Genomic DNA, 21,678 nt, shown 5'->3' on the forward strand with positions numbered 1-21,678 from the left:
TTCCAGCGTCACAAAACACTGTCGCTAGCTAAGGAGGTGCACATACCTTAGCGGATTCCGCACCCACAGACTCATGCAGCCTTCCGCCCCCGTATGCAATGAGCGGATGAGAATGAGATGCTTCCTTTCCCGGTCACGTGACTTATGCGGGGGTATTTGCGACCAGCGCTCATAGAAGGCGGTATAGCCAAAGGGCCCATGTCCCTCACCGAGACGTCATTGAATTCTGCCCTAAAATATTTTTAAAAGCCTGGTTGCTGCTCGTGTGAAATAAGATTCTAACTGAAAAAAATGCTGGGGGTGGGGGGGTGAGGCGAGAGTAGGGTGGAGACGGTTGCGGCTACAGGCGTCAAATCACGGCATGTCGCTCTCCATTAACTATGCAATGGAGAGATTTAGCATAGCGGATATTTGCTAGCGTAGACGTATACTGGTTTACCGGACTCCAGTAGCCCCGCCTGACCCCACCCATGCCACTGCGCATGCGCAAGATGCGTCCGGTAAACCGGTATACGTCTACGACGCTGGTTCGATCCCGGCCATGGCGGTCGAATTTCGATGGAGGCGAAATTCTAGAGGCCCGTGTACTGTGCGATGTCAGTGCACGTTAAAGAACCCCAGGTGGTCCAAATTTCCGGAGCCCTCCACTACTGCGTGAAGGGCTCCGTAGCCCTTGGTCACCTTGGGACGTTAATCCCCATAAAATCATAAAACCGTATACGTCTACTTTAATACGTCTCCGCTATGCTCAATCTCTCAAATTAGAGATTTTTCTGTGTCTCCGCCTTCTAGTGACCCGATGCGAAACTGAAGATAAGGCAAGACGGACTGCGCTACTCTCGATTTTTGATTGATTGAACAACTTTCATTTCCATCATAAAAGACGTTTATCCCAGCCCCGGCACGCAAATGCCAGTCGCCATGACAACCGCACTACTAAGGTGGTGACCTCACTACTGACATAGCCCTTGAACATTTTCTTTTAATATTGTGAAAATTTTTGTGTTTAATTAGTTACCTCGAAATTGGTGGGGCTGCGCAGATCATTGAATTTCTGTGCGCAGTGTTATTGCACGAAGTGAAACTAGGCGTTTCGTGGCTGTATTAGCGTTTCTTTTCTTATTTTTTTTTTCAGGCCGCATTGCAGCAGAAAAGTTGGGGCTGTAAGAAACAAAAAAAAGTGTGTGTGTGTGTGTGTGTGTGTGGGGGGGGGGGGGGTAGAAACTGAAGGCCGTTTCTTGAAATTTACTTAATGAGGAAAAGCAAGGAATTTGGATTTGTTGTGTTGTTTTATGAGCCCACTATCCCTCTATTACTGCTGCGTGCCTTGAGGTATCATGCACGTTCGCTCAAATTCCTCACACCTGAGCTCAATGATGCTACCTTCGCACGGGGCTTTATTACCTTCTTACCCTTTCACGCGCAACTTTTCCATCGTTCGTCGTCCACCTCACGTAGTTATGCACTCCATAACGCAAAAAATAACTGCCGTCTGGAGCGCCGTTAACCAGGAACCCATGTGTTTGCCCTGGATCATTTTCTTATCTTGCTTCGAATTAAGTCGTTCTCAGTGTCCCTGTCCTGCGAGTGCGTATTCCGTCGTCATAACAGCACAGATGAGCGCGTGCAGACTCGCAGCTAACACCAACACGCGCCTGAAACCGTCGAGACTGCATGGAGAGCTTGCAGAAATTCCACGAACTTTCTCTTTTCGGCCCGGGTCACAGTCGCTTTCGGCATCTGCGTTTTTTCAAGCGGCGTCGGTATTATCGCGAGTGTGATGACGACAGTAAGGCAGACATCGGCCCGACGGTCGTAAATGAGAAGAAAAAGTGGGCGCTAGAACAAGGCGCTCCGCGGAGCGCGCGAAAAAAATATACGACAAAGAAACTGCGCGAATGGAAAAAGTGCGCGAAGTGTAGATAAGAGGAAGGAGGAGTAACCGGGGAAAGCTCGTATATTATGCATGCCCCAGTGGCGGCGGCTGTTGCTGCTGCCTTCGCCTTCCGGCACGCGTCATCCCAGACGCCGTGCGCTTGGCACGCGTCATCCCAGACGCCGTGCGCTTCTTGCTCCTAATGTCGTGGCACAGCAGTTGAGGTAGAAATAAAAATAAAAACGAGCAAGCCGAGCGCACCCTGGCATTCTTGGATAGATCTTCCTCTGAATCCTGCCTTGAACACTACGAAAAACTCAACCATAGTGCTGCAGCGGAAGTGACGTATTTTGGTGCATGATGAGCCCTGCCTTAAAGCTGCCGTTAAACCAACGCCTGCCTGTTGGGCTCTGTCTAAAAAAAAAGAAAGAAAAGAAAGCCCGAGACATCTCGCACTGTCGGTCGATCGATCGATAGATCGAAAAGGCCTTCTTGGTAACTCAATCAATCAATCAATCAATCAATCAATCAATCAATCAATCAATCAATCAATCAATCAATCAATCAATCAATCAATCAATCAATCAATCAATCAATCAATCAATCAATCAGACTTCAGTGAAGAACCATCACTGGGAGCTCACTGCAGGCTCATCGCGGTGTATTTGCCTCGGTGTCCTTGTTCCGATTATAACATCGCTGCTTCACCCGGGTCCCGTAACGAAAATCTTAGCCTGTCTGGAGACCTACTATCCTTTCCCGCACTTATCACCGTCATTACCAACCAGCCACGATTAACGTAGGACAAAAGCATCTTGCGCTAATCTGGGGGTATGCTCCTTGACTAAGTCCGCAGTGTTGTGGGATCCGAGAGTAATAATCCCACCTCCTCCTAAGTCCCCATGTGTGGGGCCCGGTTTGCGAGCTCTCGGGTAGCGACATGGGCGCCGTTGTCCACTCTAAGAGACTCATGAGCAGAAGTCCAAGTGATCGTTACGCCTCCTGTCTCGCGACTGTTATGCCTTAGAATTCTGATGGCTTTTTGGCAAAGCTGACCTCTAATGAAGTTTCTACAGGCAGCTGTTGCGTAGTGATTGCAAGCGCAATGGACATGTGCCTCAGTAGGATAACGAACATTTTGACTGACGGCGCCAAGAACAGTTGATTATAGGCCTAGCAGCTTATTGGTATGGCGGGCGCACCGTCAAGGTACATGAATTAACACGAAGCGCAGGTAAGTGGATGGCCGAGATGACTTCGTTCAGTGCCTGTGATGCGTCTCATAGTCTCTATTGCGCACAAATGGTGTGCCCGCAAAGGCACACCACTTCAGCGCGTATCACTCATACTTCTCAAAGCCTCGGCGAAGCTTTGGATGAAAACAAGGTGCGGTAAAAAACGGCATGCCATGAGTTTCAAATTACGGCCAAGCAGCTATGCGTTCAGTTGTTTAACCCTATGATTATTATGTTCGCAGATGATTAGCTACTTTTTTGGGCGCGGGTAGAGTCAGAGCGAATAGGCGTGCGAATTACTGCGCTAAATAATCAGTGAATCCCTCCGCCGCATGTCACTATTGTCGGGGTCTCGTTGATAGGATGAAAGAAAACGCGGCAAGAGGTAAGACAAAGTTCAAGACGTTGCCTGTCGCTGTACTTGAGATTCGTCACAACGAATGATGCTTGTCTCTACTTTGGACGTATGGCGAAGTACGCCGAACCACTGTCGCTCAATTTCAGGGTTTGGAGAGAATTTTTCTCATCGCCCGGAAGCAGCTCGCGATATTAGCCAATAGCCACAGGGTTTGCGGGTGTGCAACTTCTGATCTAGCTGTTTTGCGAGTAAAATTGTTTTTCGATAGCGGTTTCGGCGAAGAAGCTGCTGACGTTCGGTTCGTCTGACCCAAACATCGAACTAGCTCAGCGAAAGCTTGGTAGGAATTTTTTTTCACAACACTGCAGGCAGCGCCGCTGCACAGGCTGAAGAGGACCGGCAGTCGTTATATTTAGTTATGGAAATATACCCCAGCACATCGACAGCATACCCTGCCATTGAAAGGTGTGGGTTTCTACGTGGACACAGGCCACCACCCACCGCGGGTTCGAGCTTCGCGCGAGCCAAGGGCCCCGATCAGCCGTCACCACACACACACTGGGACACCGATGCGGTGCACTCAACCTCCGCTGGGAGGAGAGCGATTCGCCGCAAAGAAATAGGCCTCCAAGTTCACAAAGGAGACGTTTATTCACGTCGTCCTTCAGCAGTACACACACACTCAATCGTCACCCCGTCCCGGGGGCGCGCGAGGAGCAAGGCTCCGCTGCGCGCACGAAGCGACTCGAGCAATATGCGCCGCTAGCACGCCGCTGCAGGAGAATGTCCCCGCGGCAGTGCTGTGATCTCTCTCTCGTGTCGACCGTTGGGCCGGTTGCGAGAGAGAGTGGGCAATCAACGCAAGGTACGCCTGTCTGAGGTCGCTGGACCCCGCTGGACAGGCTCGAGCCGCTGCAGGTCAGAGGACACGTGCGGGCGAGCTCGAGTAAGCACTGGTCCGAGCGGCAAAGGCCGGCAGGGACAAACAGTAACGTACGCTACCTTTCGCTGTCTCGGAGGGATCTCTCTCTCTCGGCCCCGCTCGGACGGTCGCGCGGCGCGCGGCCGCCCAAAGCGGGGTCTCGAATTCCCGCCAAAAGGCGCCAATGGCAAAGGCCCTTGGGGAGCCGGGACGGAGCTGTGGCTAAATGACAGTGATTAGTCACCCAGCCGCCTCTCCACCGCCTGAGGCGGGAGCAAGGGAAAGAGGAGAAACAACGCGGGCGGCCGGCACAGCCGCGCAAAGGCGACGGCGCAAAGCCAGGATTCCCACAAAGGAAGTGCACTGTAGGACAGCTTATTCCCTTTTTACACCCTTACAGGCTTATTCGTGTTCCGAGTCCCTCTCCCTGCCTCTCAACTTTCCGCACTACTACTCCCTGAAGCCCTGCCAACAAAACCGCAGCGCCGCTCCTCATTTCGCTAGTTTCCTCATTTCTAGATAGACTTCCCCTTTTTATTCTTTCCCTCGGAAGCTACGCGCCCTTTTCCACCCTACGCGGGCGCCGCATTCTATATACCTCCTCGTCGTCGCTTTGTGTGTCGGCCGACCGTGAGCGGACACGGGAGGCGAACTCTTTTCGGTCGACTACGCGCGAACGTAATAGCGCCCACCTCTTCCTCCTCTCTTCCCTCCCTTCCCCATCGTTCCCGGCAGCCTTGGGCGCGCGGCGTGCTTCCATCGTGTTCCGGGTTCCCGCGTTGGCTGCCGTGCAGGAACGCGCGCGTCTTCGTTCATTAGCGGCTGGCCGGCCGGCCCACGTATAGCTCTGCGCTGGCCGTGTTGTCTTTGTATTGCCGTCCCCGAGGATAAACGAAGCCATCGTCGGCCTGAAAGCAATCGAACGTGCCCTTTCCCCCGCGACAATGGGAGGCCGGCCGAGAGAGGAAAACAGCGCGCTTCTCTGTAAGCGAAGTGTGGCCTGCAATGTGTGTGTGTGTGTGTGTGTGTGTGTTGCACCATGCCCACCTCATGTGTGTGTGTTTCCTGCCTCAGCGCGACGGCTTCTACGCTGGCTGTTGTCGAACCGCGGGAAGCGTTGGTGGTGGTGCTCACCTCTTTGTGTGATTTTTTTCTCTGCCTCTGTTTGGGCAGAACTGCGAACAAAGGAGTGAAGGTCTCTTCAGCAGTATCCGTTAATTGATCGTGAAAGCGGAAATTTGTTATCGTTGAAAATGTGCGCGCTACAATGGCTTCAATGACCTTCCCGACAGGTAGTTAACTTCGCTTTTTATTTTATTAGCAAAGGAGGCAGGCAGTGCTGTCTAGGTGAAGGTAACTTGCATAGTCATCGGCCCTAATCGCTGCCCGTGCTCGGTGTATGCATTTGTCTTAAGTTTTTTCTACTAGTGGCAGAATGAGAGCACAGCCCCTGGGTATACTGTATAACCCAACGTAACGCAGTTGTTATCGTGTGTGTGTCGGGGGGGGGGGGGGGGGGGGGGCAGTTTTGCAACAAGGAAATTAATTGATTTCAGCTTCTGTAGAACTTCCTTATTCCCTCTTTGAACTTCTTTTGCTTCCGCTACTCTGTCGTTGCAGTAGAATCACTTGTACAAGGTCCATACCTTCACCACACGAGGCTCAACCTTAAACGGCTCGCGAAACTTTTTTTTCATTCCTCTTCGTCATTTCGCTTTTTGCTGAGTCATTCCTCGTCATTCTCATTTTCTGCGGAGTCATTCTTAGTCATTTTCATCTTTACTGAGTCATTATTAGTTATAAGATATTTTACAAATTCATTTCCTTAATCGCGTTTTTTGGGAGGGTTCTTCCCATGGCAGGCACCTTCCGGCCTCTCCCTTCTCTCCACTACAAATGGAGAGGGGCATCTCCCTCTCTTCACTTTAGCAGGTGGCTTTTAAGTCACGGTAGAGTTCCACTACTGCTGGGCACGCAAAAAGCGTTATATCATTTGCTTCTGCGACTGCAGTTTCCGTTCTGCTCCTCTAATAACGGCTTCCTCACCCTTCTGCCACTGCATGCAGCGTGTCGGTGCCAGGCCACCAGAGCTCTCTGGGCAGCAGCCGCCCGAACGAGGCCCTAGGCGCCTGGCAGGCGTTCGGCGTCGAGTTCGTGCTCAGCTTCCTGCTGGCCTCCACGGTGTTCGCCACCAGGGACCCCCACCGAAGCCACCTGGGCGCCGCCGGAGCGGACGCCGTGGTCATCGGCTTCGCCTACCTGGCCTGCACCCTCGCCGGCGTAAGTGCACCGCCGCTATCACTGCAATGGCGGAAGAGCAACTTTCTGAAGGGGAACATTGTAGTCATGGTTTCTGTGTTTTGTGTAGTGGAATATTTTCACGTGACTCCCACTCTCTAAACACGAATGTGCCTGTTTTGGAGTAAAAGGGAGTACTTAAGCTATGTCTAGCGCATTCCCTGTTATAAAATGTAGTGCGCTAGATGACAGCTCACTCCCTCTTTACTCTTTTCTGTTTATGATGCATGCCAGCACTACGTGCATGCGTGAAGTAGAAACATGCAGGTTTAATTCTTACCCTCGTTTTACTGGTGGCCAGTGACGCTATGATTAGGAAAACGAGCAACATGGGAATCCCAACTAAAGGAATTACGAAAGGGGTCCATTCGCAGACAGCTCTCTGCCGCAAGCGCTCTCTGAACTCGACTCCGTATAGTTCATGCTGGCCAAGTGGCGTACGATATCGGTTTAACCAAGCACGAAATTTCCAATCTGTTCGTTCACCTAATCTTTAGTGCTTTTTGTAAGAATAAGGGCAGGCGGAATAAACGGCGTACATCTCAGTGAAGATCCCTAACCTGGAGAGTCAATAACTATGCAGATTATGCGTGTTTGCTGACGCAAGCACTATTCGTACATGTTGAAATTTGGCGCAGAAACTTTTTAAACTTTACGCCAATCCCCGGCACGGAGCGATCGCGATAGTTGTGCTGTCATTTCCCAAACAACCAAAAGGGCTCACTCCTGGGCGTATACACGATGTGAACCACATCATACACAGTTGCAGCCTAATTAAGAACAAGTCAACCGTTATCCGCCTCCTTTCTTATCCTCTTCTTTTCCTCCGTGGTGCCGTATAGTTCGTTAGTGAATGTCTTTGTTTATTCATAAGCGGGATGAAAATTGTTTGTCCGCATGCTATAAGTGCAGCTTTAGCCACATTCTTTGTTGCTGGGTTGATTGAAGAATTAAAAAGTACTTAAACGTCTTTGTTTTTTTTTATTTTTTACACTCAGTGATCGACCGGCGGATTAACTGAAAATTAATGCCAGTCAAAGCGCTTATAGTGCGTAGGCGGTGCTTTTGTTAACTTTTATCTGAGCAGAGGAGGATGGTGAATGTTCCCACGGGGCAGACAGTGAGCACAACGAAGCGGTGGTGCTCAGTTCAATGTTTACAATTTGTCAACAGTATGCAGCCCACTGGTTTGTCTATTTTCGCCATGTAGCGAACCCCTTTTATCATCCTCACTATGCTCTGGAGGAGCGATGATGAAACTGCACTAATCTAGAACGAATCTAGATCTAGAACGAGGCAGACTGCACGGTTCACAGGCAAACCTAATGACCTGAGCATTTTTGGAAAATTCTGTACCTTCAAGTCGCCCTTTTTCGAAATCGCTCCTCCTTCTTCGTTATCACCTCCCGATCTTTACTTATGCATTCGTCTTAAACAACCACGTGACATAAGAACGATTGCGTCATTGAGTTCTAGTGTCGACATGCTACATTACAGCTGCGTAAACTTGGCAAAAGTTCATTTCATTTCATTTCATTTCATTTTAATACCTTAAAGACCCACTGGGGGTATTACACAAGGGGTGGGTACAAACAGTCAATTGAACAAGTGTCATGTTGAAAAATGGTTGGTAACAGCTTCGGCGAATACAGCTTCAGCAGTTATACCCTATACAGGTTTCTCTGATAAAAAGAGAGAGAGAGAGAGAGAGTACAGTTGAATGGCTTCCCAAAAACGTATCCTTCCATAGATTCCTTTCCTGTTCGATCCGCTCACGCCCCAGAAAGCGAGGCGAATTTTCCGCACGTTCAATTCTGCTCCCGCACCGTCGTGTACATCGGTCTCCGAGCTTCGTTTTTCAAATATAAAGTTTTTTTCTTGCCTGCGTTTTGCCTGATGTACCTTTCGCCCTCGGTCGTCCGCAGCTGCCGGCGACCGGTGCGTCGATGAACCCGGCGAGGTCCTTGGGACCGGCTTTTGTGATGAACAAGTGGGTCAACCATTGGGTGAGTGGCTCCTCTGATTAAATTCCTCGCGCTCTACCGCCTCTGCTTGCCTCTTTCGTTTTGTCTGTATATACGCTGTTTTCCTGTGCTTAGCTTTAGCGCTGCTCTTCACCGTTGAAGCCTTTTGGGGCACGTGAATAAAAAAGTGAAAGTTGCACAGAGAAAAATGTCGCGCATGCGCGAATGACCTGCCTACTGAGAGGAGCAGTTTTCCGGAATTCCCTGCAGGCCATTTATGGCGCAAGAAATAAATATAAAAGTTTTCTAAATCACACCAAAGTTGAAGTGTCCTGTAATTTGGTGCACCCTTGTAAACTCTACTGAGGTGACAGCTTCGTAATTAGAAGTCCTACTCGCATATATGTGCTGGATCATTCTCAAGAATAAGGATTTCTTAATCTGATGATTTAATGCTTGATTTTATGTAAGACGACCTACAGAGAGATAATTGCACGGAAGAAGTTAGACCTTCAGGGTTAGTGTGTTTATGAACCTGAAAGGGATAAGGTTCCATCTTCTACTGGAGTTCTTGACTGTGTGAAGGAGCACGTTGAATATCAACTTTGAGTTGCCATGAATTGGCCTTGAGTATCAAGCTGGAAGAAACAGAATTTCACTGAAAACGTAATAACTTTGAATCTGCCTTTGCGAGAGAGATTTTTTTTTATTTATTTAGAAATACTGTAAGCCTCTACAAGCTAATTCAGGATTGAGTCACCAGGAAAACAAAAAATATCTGCCTCTCCCGTAACCGAGAGTAGAGTAAGCATGAAATGTTTACGGGCATAAGACATTGGTTGTAGATGGTACTAGTCAAAATCTTGAAATGGGTCGAGTGTTCAACACACCACACATACTGTGCACTGTTCCATGTGAGTCTCTGGGGAATCTCTTCCGCCCTGCCTCGTCAGCTGTATCCGGTTTCTGTTTGCCTTCCGTCTTTGTAATTGTTGTGTTGTCGGCAGGGGCGAGCAGTCTTCTGCTGTGGCGTATCACTCGCAAAGCGGTCGCTTTCCGCAAGACGCTTCCTACCTCTCCTTTCATCAGGCTTCATTGCTCGGCTTATGCAGCTCTGACGGTGGTGGCAATGAAATGCAGGACGATGCAGAAGCGTACGCGGACACGACGAGACGCAGGCCTGACAAGAATGTATATGCAGCCCAATCGAAACTGTCTGCAGTGCGTAGAGGCGAAAGCGTTTTCCGCACCACTTTGACTATGTGACACAGGTGACGTCCCCACTGGATTACGTCACACATAATTGATGACGAAGTAATTAAAAAATACTAATTAGTGATTAAATACTGATTCATGACTAAATACTAATTAACTGCTAATTAATGACGCTTAAGCTTCGCCTTTAGGAGTGGAACGCGACAGCGTGTTGTAGCGCTGCCAGGCAGTCCACGGAACGCCACCACCCATTCGGCGCAATGCGTTGCCCTTTGAATGCAACGCTTTTTGAGGAAAGGAAAAGGCGCAGTAATTCTCTGTCATTTCGGTGGACACCCGAACCGCACCGTTCAGGAAGGGAGGAACGCCACCACCCGTTCGGCGCGAAGTTACCGGCGCTTGTATGACGGTCCTGTCGGATGGCGTAGAGAGTCTTATTAAATCTCGTACGGTGCCCGGATGCTCTCGTTTCAGCGCCCGGATAAGTGTAATTCAGTGCCCGGATGTTGGCTCTCGGTCTCGGCGTGACGTCACCACACTGCCGACAGCGGGAGCTAAAAGCATTTCATGCTTAAAAACCCAACGGTAGAACACATCTTCGAGCCGCGTCACGCGAATCCTTATTTTCGCGTCGATCTCAGTGCCCTCAGGAAACGATTTTACCACCTAAACCTATGATGATGATGATGATATTAAAAATGAATTCTACCGGCGCAAGGACAGCTCTTACCAAAGAATGCCAAGGCACAGGGTATTTCATTTTCACAAGGTGAGCTCAAAGACCTGTTTCCAAGCATTTTACCCCGAAAAGGCCGAGCAGCAGGGCAGGGGAAAGCTTATGCGCAGTCCACTACCGGTTGATCAAACCCCGCACCGTCCGCATGCTAGGCGGATGCTCAGACCACTAGGTCATCACCCCAGCGGTCGCACTAAACCTTTGCTGCCTCGCTATACGTAAGACGAATGCGTTAAATTTTCCGTTGGCGTCGGTGATCGTTTGTCACCTGCCGTTCCGAGCTATATACAGGGTGTATCACGTTAATTGAGCGATGTGCTTGCACGTACACTCAGCGCAACCTCCGAGTCTCGACTGCGGCTCGAATCACGGCCGACTGTCGCGCATGCAATTCTCTCGGGGAGGGAGTCCCGCGAGTCACAGCGCATTCTCTCGTTTATCTCAGCGTGGACATCGTCTCTCGAAGCGAGCGTCGACAGACAGCGGAGAGAAGGGCGACGCTCTCGCATTCGCCCCGGTCCCAATCACAGAGTGCGGGGCTTTGTTTTGAGAGACAATACAGGACGCACGCTCGGGAATTGGGGGCGAAAAGGGTGGAAGCTATCGGCGAAGGCTCGATCCGGTGGCCACTCAGCAGCGCTCGCGGGTAAGGACGTGTGGTGACTTGGCCCCTGACTGGCTTACTGACTGGATTGCTTTCTGGCCGTTTGGCTGACTGACCCGTTCGCTCTGGTCATGTGGCGTCTTGATTCAGCGTATTTCACAGCGAATAGCGAGGACTGCAATATCATCGGTCCGCCTGGTTATTGAGGATGATGTAACATCTTATTTATTTTCACGTTGCTATCCTGTATAAAGCGATTTCGCCAATTTTAAACATGCATTTTCGTTATTTTTGCCGCTTACTGTTGCTAACTGTGTTGTCATTGCTTTGTTTATAGCTTGTGTTATGAGTATTTCTAAATGACCTTATGCCTTAACACTACTTTGTATACTTTTGTTTCTCAAACCTAGAGTTTTTTCGCGCTTCATAATTTTTTTGCAATATTGTTTACTTTGCATTCTCTTCATTTCGAAATCTTGTGTAATGATGCTGCTAAATACACGCGTTAGCTATTGTTTTAAATAACCCGTTGTGTATATATTCTGTCCGAATTTGTAACCGCTCACTGCCTTCTCTAATGCCCTCCAAGGGCCATGACAGAACCTGAAATAAATAAATAAATAAACAGACAGACAAGAGAAAAAAACAAACAAACAACGCTTTCTCGTCGTATGGGTTCTCTGTGATCGGTGCATCATCTTTGCGCGCCTTTGTTTTCTCCATCTTGCTATTGCCCGTATAACGTGTATATGTTTATGTGGGCTGAGATGCGATGTGAGATATTAATCGTAACGGCCACTTTCGCTCGCCTATTTTTGTTTTGTTTTGTTTTTTGCCGTAGCTGTGGGACGATGAGCCTTCGTTAGTCAGTCATGATCGTAGCCCCCTTTAGCCATGCGTCTCCGCCTCCGCCTTTTTAATGGGCCAGCATTTGAAGCCTCATTGGGAAAAAAGTGGGTCGCCGGAAGCTAAATTCGTGGACTGGCCGGAGGAAAGTGACGTCACCAGACCGGAAATGACGTAAGTTTCGGTTGAGACAACAGCTGCTAATGCTCTCGCATTGCAACACTTAATGGGATTAGGTGTCCCTGAGAATGTTTTCCTTTCATGTTTTAAGTATCCGACCTGCCATAGATGGTTTGCTTTTCTTCCGTCCGTTGCTGGAAAACGTGATGTTAACCGACAGAACCTACAGACAGTTGGAAATCGTCCTTGCGGTAGCTACTATACCAGCGCTTGGACGAACTGCCGCCATCAGAGTTCTCTGATGAAGCCTCCACGATGGCATTCATTTATGTACAGTTTTTTTTTTAAGTTTACAACATCCTTATATTCTTTTCTCTCTTCTACTTGTACAGAGCACAGATGAATTTCTTAACAGTCATATTTGCCCCGTAGTTTCCTGCAAAATACACATGAGAATTTCCCGTATATCAGTTTATCGTTCTGTCCGCCGTCATCGCTGATAAATGCGTATACTGTACCATGTCGGCGAAATAAAATCAGAGCGTCGACCTAAACAACCATGCCCACGTCTACTCGTTTGGCCACAAAGAACGCGTACAATACACAAGCATTCATGTGTTCGAAAGAAAAGAAAAGAAAGGCTGATGTTCCATGCAGTGAAAACTAACTACGACCACGATGATATAACACCAAATGCTCGCTTGATATATGTCAAAACATATATATATATATATATATATATATATATATATATATATATATATATATATTTGTTTTGACATGACATAAAGCGATATATGTTTGTCAAAACAAACATATATCGCTTGATATATGTCATTATTTACATGCGAATAGGACAAACATCGGAATCGCCTTTTGGCGTCATGAAGCAGGCAGTAGACGAACATTCTGAATACCACTTCTCATTCTTAGCTTGCAGCTACCGACACTGAAAGACTCAATTACGCCAGTAAAGATTCGACATCGCTGCCGCGCTTTATTTCTTTTTCTCCTTTGTTCTTTGGCTATCAAGCCGAAATGTTTCTTTTTTATTTTTGGAAGAGATCTGCCGTTTCCGGATTACGCGTTAGGTCACTCCGGCGGACGGCGATAGACTCTCTATGAATTCTTTTTTTTTTCCCCTCTGTTCTTTACCAAACATTGCCTGTTCGCTTCTATTCCTCGTTAGTTTTTTCTCCACCTTGTTTTCTCCCCTCTCCTTGATTCTATTCGCTCATTCTTTTTCTTTTCTCATCCTTTCGTGCTATACCCAAAGTGAAATGCCTCGCTTCGTCTTCCAATCGGCCTCCGCCGCTTCTGGGCGTGTGACACCATTTCCTGCCCGCCCGTGCACCCGAGTCCAGAAGTGTCGTCCTCCACTCCATTACACGTTCTCGCACACTTCGTTGGCTCCGCCGCCACCCTCTTTTTTATTGTTTGTTTATCGTTCTTTCCTTTTCGTTGTCGCTGCAGTCCATCCATTTATTTATTTTTTCCCCCGCTTCTTTATCGCAGTTCGTGTCCCATCGAGGCCTCGCCGCAGCCTCGCCGCTTCGTTTATTTTTATGTTTGTTTATATGTTTTGCTTTTTTCTCTCTCTATGTTGTCGCTGTAGCTGGAAGCGACGAATAAAACGACACACTAGATAAATGAGCCGGGAAATGAATGTTGCCTGGAAATATAAGCGTCACTATCCGGTAGGGGGCGAAGATACCATCTTCCGAGGCTTCCTAGCGCGCATGCTATATATGGCGGCGGCACGGACAACGCCTTTTTGGAGCGCGAAGGGAACAAAACGGATCGTCGCAATGTTTAGGGTGGTTTTGAAAGAAAGGCGAAAAAGATAAGGAACGGAAGGAATGGAGTCTTCTACCGCTAAAGGCGCGAACTTTTTTCGTACTTTTTACTCGTCCGGTATGCGATGACGGCGACGCCAAGCGGACCATTCGCTCCTCGAGTGTCCGCGCGGCGCTTGTTGAAATGAAGTGGCCGCGCTGACTTGATCTCAGCTATAGGCTTTACGGTTTTTCGCGGAATCGGTCGGCCACACCACACCACTGGCCATAAGATGATACTGCTTTTGTTTTTTTTCTCGTTGTGTTTGCTTTGTCTTTCTTAAGCGGCTTTGGAAAGAAACTCGGGCGCCGATTTCGGCTCCACTCTGCAGAGGAACGTGGGTACCGGGTGGTTTTATTTGTTCGCTTTTTTTATTTCTTTGAGTTGGGCGGAGTCACATGAGCCAAACTTTCTCGGGGGCTGGTCGACCGGAAAGGGAAGAGGGGGTATATTTACAAAAGTACTTCACTAGTGGCTTTGACCTGGGGCAGTGGTCTTCGAACTGAATTAAGTTCTGGTGGTGCGCAGCCATTTCATAGGAATGGCAAAGAATAGCGTTGTTGGTAAGCTGATTTCAAATACACTGAATGGAGTACAGTGCGTTCGCGAATGGTTCTTTGCAGTGACGAATTGGTAGCTTATCAAGAAGCTCTGTTCTGTTGATTTTTCTTTCGCAGCGATATCTACAGAAAAGTGGGTCTTCGCAATGAAAGTTATTCTTGCTTCTCTTGATTTTGATTTATTTTTATACCTGGCTTCAGCCAACATTGCAAACGTTTGCACGCGGGATGGACACTTCAGAAATAATCGACCCACTTCAGAAATAATCGACCAAATAACGCGTCGCCAACTTTCGTAAGACGGGCTGGTTGATGTTCGAAGCTTGATTATTATTCATATGCACCAGCTATGTCGGAAATATTACGGGCTCCGTGAGAAAACAGATATTGACAGTTGATTGCTGGCCAGTAGCAACTTAAAATCACCTATTAGAGTCGATTCTCTTATGAAACATCATCAGGTAGCGTCGGTCTACCTTATCTCGCGTGAAGAACACAGTTCTTCTCGTCGAAGCAACACATAGTGCGAACTCCGACATCATGATGAGGACAGCATCTAGGGGCTGAAACGGCGACATGCATAAGGCGTTTCTCGCGAAGAGTGTAACCATGAACAGTTTGACGACTGTTATAGAAGAAAAAAAATGTAGGGGACACTTAACTGCATTACACGTTGAGAATGCAATCGCATTATAAAGTCTGATGTCCGCTCGGCCTGATTCTCCTTCTACGTCATGGCTGCTCGCCGCTTGAGCTGATTCTGTGCAGCCGCCGATGCTCGATCTGCAGTCTCCGCTTGCTGGAATTTTCCACTACGGTAGAGACACGCGGCGTTGATTCCAACTCCACTCCAACCTGATACGCGGAGCTGTCTAGATACGTCTACGCGTGGTCTACACACGACCAAGCGCACTTGTCAACCGATGCCGAGTCCGCCACCACGCTCGCCCATGTCACGTGAACAGTGCAACTTCAAACTGCGCCACGTCACGTGGTCTCGTGGCGTCAGACACCCCGTCGACCAATAAAAAAATTTTATCTCGGACGCCACCTGGTTTATTCTCAGATGAGGCTTTTAAAGATACCGCATTAAAAAAAAAAGAACGAGGATGATTCAATGAGGGGCCTTTGTTTCTGGGTTGAGATTCACGTTCAAGAACCCCTGATAAGCGATTGGTATATATCAATGAAATATATATTCCAGACAGCGTTGCAAGTAATTTTTGCACGGTACGGTCCTCGGAAAAAGTGGCTTGGTGACATTCGTTTCAGCAGTGACGAGGAAGGAGAGGAGACGGAGGGAAGGTTACTCACGTCACTGACGGGTCTTCTTCCAGTGCTGGGCCAACTGACGTAAAGATTATTTTCGATCATACTGCGGCCTTGTAGCCTGGCTGAACTTCACGGTCACAACGGAGGCGTGGCTTGCTATAGCCAGTGACAATGGGCGCAGAGCATAAAATTCCAGTAGAAGCGTAATAAAAGCGTCATAATACGCAAGCCCAAATCTATAGTGAAACGCTGGAACTGCTTTCATTTCGGTTAGCAGTTTAATATACTAAGCGTTTGTGATCTGTATCAGTATAGGTTGTCAGCTAGAGAAGCACTTTGTTGGCAATAAGCGGGAAACGAGACCCTTACCGAAATTGCCAGATTATATGTTTAACCGATTCAGTCCACACCGCGCACCAGGCCAACAGAGTGTCGGAAAATTTCAACCTGCCGCACTAACTTTGGTTGAAAAATGCTTTACGATATTTTACCTTTTGTTAAATGACTATAAAAATTGAAGTATCTGCACTGCTAAACCGAAGCTCTCCGACGTCATTGCCATGCTTATCTGCTGAATCCATTAATTTCATATACTACGTGTTATGCGTTGGATTTATGCAGTGCGATGGAATGTATTTTGAGTTGAATGTGTATATCTCCTGGTGCGTATTTATTTGTTGTGGTATGTTTTGTTTCATACGTGACGTAATAGTCCTACACAGTGCGTTGCTTACTTGTGCTGTTCTCCGCTGTTGTCAGTGCAGGCTAAATGGGGCCAAGCATACCTCTAGCTATGTTTCAACAGCGTCTCCATTTTCGCCTTTTTCATTGTGTAGTTAGAAAAAATCGAACAGAAAAGCAATGACTGAATTGGTGAACGACTTAAATGCCCTGTTTTGTTCCACAATACCGTAATCCGCGATTCGACTCAAATCTGCCCAGCTGGTAGAAGATGATTTCTCGCTCATTCAACGCTACAACGAGCGGGCTACACTCTAAACACTCATACGTCTTCTATAGAAGCAAAAGGGGAGTAAACTGCGATTTAGCGCACTCAGTTTTATAAAAGGGAAATGCAATAGATGACAGTTTTACTTCCTTTTCACTCCTTTCTGTTTAGGGTGTAGGCTCGCGTAAAATGCTCGATGTGCCTCAGTAAACCGAACAATCGATTCGCATTCAGCAGCACTTGGATAACAGCGGCAGCAAAACGCCAACAAAGATACAAATGCGCTCTTTCCTCGCTAAGTAATCTCAGGTAGGTAGGTAAAAACTTTATTGATGAACCAAGTAAGGGAAGGAAGTAGGGGAGGTTTGGTTGGCTTGGTTCTTAATCCCGGTTGGCGGCCATCAGTCCATGACTTCTGGCGACCTTCTCCGCCCATTCCACTAGCCTCTTCTGTGAGGCCGGCTCGGAGCTAGAGACCGCGATCTCCCAACCGTCTAGGTCTGTGAGGTTCCAGCGAGATGGTGGTTGGAGTTCTCGGCATATGAATAGTATGTGTTCAAAGTTTGCTCTCGGAGCCCCACAAAGAGAGCATTCGGGCTTGTATTGATTCGGGTGTATTAGTGCCAGATAGGCTGGTGAAGGAAACGTTCTGGACTGGAGTTGCCTCCATATAGTCTGTTGTTCCTTCGTGAGGGTGTGGTGTGGTGGTGGATATGTGAGCCTTTCCTCTCTGTAGTGTAGCGTGATTTCATTGTAGGTGATTAGTCTGTCCCGCGCGCAATCCCTCTCCACTGTTCGGCCTGCTCGGTTGACGTACGCTCGAGCAATAGAGTGCGCCTCCTCGTTTCCGGGGTTGCCTGCGTGGGCTGGCACCCAAACTAATTGAATTGGTCTGGGGTCGTGGGGGTTTGATTGGAGAATTTTGTAGGTGGCAGAATGGATCTGTCCCTTTGCAAAATTCCTGATTGCGCTTTTGGAGTCGCTCATTATGAGTGTGGCAGTAGAAGATGCTATGGCCAGTGCTATGGCCGCCTCTTCCGCTTCAAGAGAGGTGGTTGCCCTTATCGAGGCCGAAGCCTTGTGTTTGAGGTCGTATGACACCACGCTTAAGGCGTACGCTGGGTTGCATGGATATTCTGCCGCGTCTACATAGGCTGCGTCTTCGTTGTCCGCGTGTTTTTTATACAGGGCTTTGGCGCGTGCTTCGCGTCTTTCCCGGTTGTGGGTTGGGTGTACGTTCTTGGGTAGTGGGTGGACGATTAGCTTTTCCTTGATTTGCTTAGGAATGCTGTGGGTGTTGTCCGGAGGGGGACCCGTTGGTTTGATGTTTAATGCGGCTAGAATGTGTCTGCCCGTGTTTGTAGAGGATAGTCTGTCCAATTGTGCTGTGCGGTGGGCTTCAGTCAGTTCTTGTAGAGTGTTGTGGACCCCCATGCGGAGGAGTCTGTTGTTAGAGGTCCCTTGTGGGAGATTTAGGGCCGATTTGTAGGCCTGTCTTATTAGCGAGTTTACTTTGTCCGCTTCCATCTTTGTGAGGTGAAGATAGGGGAGTGTGTATACCATTCTGCTAATCACGAATGCTTGCACTAACCGCCTTAGGTCATGTTCTCGCATGCCTCGGTGCTTGTTTGCTATTCTTTTGATTAGCCTGATGGTTTGATGTGTCATGATCGTGAGTTTGGAGAGTGTCTCTGTATTGAGGCCGTTGCTTTGAATGAACATTCCCAGAATGCGGAGTTTCTGTACCTCCGGTACTGGGAGGCCGTCGACCTTCACATGTATAGAGGGGTTTCCCTTTTTGTGACGGTCCGCGGTCGGGTGGAGCAGCAGGATTTCGGATTTGGTCGGCGAGCATGCGAGGCCTATACAGGCCGCGCACTCGGCTACCGCGTCCGCTCCCGCTTGGAGGGTTTCCTCCATTTCGCCGACATTTCCCGTGGTCGTCCACAGGGTAATGTCATCTGCGTAGAAGGAATGGGACAAATGTGGGATGCGCTGTAATTTTCGTGCCATCGGTATGAGGGTAATGTTGAAAAGTAGTGGAGATAAAACGGAGCCTTGGGGTGTGCCCCTGCTTCCTAGGGGGAAGGGAGAGGATTCCGCGGACCCAAACCTTATCTCCGCCGTTCTGTTATTCAGAAAGGCGGTTATGTAAGCGTGTGTTCTAGTACCTACGCCTAAGTCAGATAGGGCGCTTAGTATGGCTGTGTGCTGTACGTTGTCAAACGCTTTCGTGAGGTCTAGTGCTAGTAGTGCTCTCGTGCGCTTTGCGTGTCTAGGGTGTAGAATGTCTTCGGAGATCTGAAGCATCACGTCCTGCGTGGACAAGTTGCTTCTAAATCCCAGCATCGTATGGGGGAAGAGATCCTGGTGGTGCATGTGGTTTTGGAGACGGTGGAGAATGACGTGTTCGAGGAGTTTCCCCAGGCATGAGGTGAGCGATATGGGACGGAGGTTCGCCAATTGAAGTGGTTTTCCTGGCTTTGGAATAAAGGTGACCTTAGCGTGGGTCCATTCCGGGGGGAGGGTGCCCTCCCTCCAGTGTTTGTTGAACAGTTTGGTTACGGCTTGGATCGAATTTTCGTCCAGGTTCCGTAATGTTTTGTTCGTGATTTTATCTCCGCCCGGCGCCGACGTGGTGCGCAGTTTGTGCATAGCTGCCCTCACTTCCCACGTCGATATGTCTTCGTCGAGCTCGGGGTTCGGAGGGCCTGAGTATTGGGGGAGTGGGGTCCTAGGTGTGGTTGTGAGATACCTGTCTTTTAAGTTCTGGATCAGGGTGCTGTCGTCCACATCTAATTTGTGAGCGATGCGGGTTACGTTACGTTGTTGGATGGCTTTAGTGTTCTCTGGTTCCAAAAGGCAACGTAGAAGTTTCCACGTGTCTTTCAGTCCCAGATTTCCCTCCATGCGGTTGCAAATCTGGCCCCACTGTTGACGGGTTAAGTGTGCTGCATGTATCTCAATCTTTTTTACTAAGGCCGCTATCCTTAGTTTTAGAGGTCTATTGTGTTTGTTTTTTAGCCACCTTTTTTGCATACTGGAGTGTGCTTCCCACATGTGAAGAAGTCTGCTGTCCACGATGTCCGTTTCCCGATGGCTGGGGACTTGGGATGTGGCACTTCCGACGTCCTTCGTGAGCGCATTCACCCATGTTGAAAGATGTTCTATCTCAGCAGGGGATTCCTTCCGGAGATTCCTGAATTTATCCCAATCTGTGATTGTAAGTTGTCGTTTTACAGAGGGGGTGATTGACTTCAGTACGAAGGTTGTTTGAATGATGTAGTGGTCGCTGCCTAGGGAGATCTGCGTGTTGACCCACTGACATTGTGCGATGTTTTTGGTGATTGTGAGATCTGGGGTGGTGTTTAGCTGCACGCTGTTTCCTATGCGCGTGTGCTGTTGTGTATCGTTAACGAGAGTTAGGCCCTCATTTTGCATTAATGTCCAGAGTTGTGATCCCTTTCTGCAGTTATGCTTGTAGCCCCAGCTTATGTGTCTCGCGTTAAAATCTCCTAGGATTAGTAGCGGGTTTTTCGCGCTGATCTTTAACGCTTTTCTAATGACGGCGAGAAGAGGGGCTCCGCTGCTTTTTGGGGCGCTGTACGTGTTGAGGATGAATAAGCTAGAGCTTCTTCTAGTTTTTGGAAGGAGCTCTATCAAGTGGCAGTCTATATTTTCTTGTTCGATTGGGTGATCTGTAGCCGTGTAGGCTCTATGGACAAGGGTGGCTATCCGCGGGGTGCTGGATGTGTTTGGTTGGTGAGGGGTGTAGTTGAGGAGTTTTGCAGGGGTTTGCGTCTCCTGCAACGCGATTACCGCTGGGATCTCCGCGTCGGAGAGTGATTGTATGTAGAGCTGCAGGTTGCTGCGTTTAGAGCGGTAACTTCTGCAGTTCCACTGCCACACTCTAAGTTCCTTGCGTGTTGCTTCCATCATGAACTAACTTAGCGGGGGCGATTGGGTTGAATGTGGGTTGGGTGGAGGAGAGTTTGTCTAGGCTGCTTTCATGGTGAGCAATGATAGCATCTTGTGCACTCATCTTTTGCTCGAGCGCTGCCAAGCGGCTGTTGACTGTTGCTGCCCAAGTTTTTGTTTCCTTGGACATGTTTTCTATCTTTTGTTCGATGATATTAATAGCCCTAAAGATTGTCTCGAGGGACATTGCGTTATCGGCTGTGGTAGAGGTCGGTTCCTTAGCCTTGCGTTTTACGGGGAGGCATTGTGTGGGGGAGCTTGGTGTGCTGGCTACTGGTGTAGGAGTAGGTGTATCTCTGGGGATATCCATCTTTTCTGGGGTGGTTGATTTTTGCATTAGTAGTTGAAGCTGTTTGCTAAGGTTCTCGATTTGTTGGCTTTGTTGCTGGATTTGCTTGTTCTGTTTTTCTAGCTGTGTCTTTAGCTGGTTATTCTCCCGGACCAAGGAGGGAGATCGCGGGCCCCAGCTCACCTGTTTTTCGGACGCTTGGCCTCCGCTGCCCAGGGGTGGGAAGGACGGTGATCTGTTCCTTGTTCCTTTCGGTGGAGTAGAGTTGTTCCTTGTTCCAGACTTGGATTTGGAGCGGGAGTTGGCGCGGCCTCTCGAGTTTGACCGCTGCCGGCTTCGTGACTGTCGGTGGGTCGACGACTGCTCCCCCTCCGTTTCTTTGGTAGAGTTGGCGGTGGTGCCTGCTTTCTTGTTGCCCGGGCGGTTGAAGCGAACCTTGCATTCTTTTGAAGCCGTAAAGTGCGATCCGTTGCACAGGATGCATTTGACGTCGCACGTGGGTGGCTCGGCTGGTGGATGATTCTCCCCACATCTGCGGCAGAGATTTTGGCGAGGATCCGTACACACGTCGCTCCGATGTCCGGGCTTCCGACAGTTGAAGCATGCTTCGGCTTTCGCCA

General features: G+C 48.8%; 1 protein-coding gene across 1 annotated transcript in view; it reads left to right on the top strand.

Moving 5' to 3' along the window:
• Positions 1 to 21,678, top strand: part of LOC149359849 (aquaporin AQPAe.a-like) — a 167,869-nt gene that overhangs the window by 78,724 nt on the left and 67,467 nt on the right. Inside the window, exons 2-3 of the mRNA XM_089571958.1 lie at positions 6,458 to 6,671; positions 8,615 to 8,695. Of these exons, the coding sequence (XP_089428084.1) occupies positions 6,458 to 6,671; positions 8,615 to 8,695 (295 nt within the window). The remainder of the gene's footprint in view (positions 1 to 6,457; positions 6,672 to 8,614; positions 8,696 to 21,678) is intronic.

Source organism: Amblyomma mixtum, chromosome 2 (genome assembly GCF_055824585.1).
Source record: "Amblyomma mixtum isolate Tamu chromosome 2, ASM5582458v1, whole genome shotgun sequence".
Taxonomy (NCBI): Eukaryota; Metazoa; Arthropoda; class Arachnida; order Ixodida; family Ixodidae; genus Amblyomma; species Amblyomma mixtum.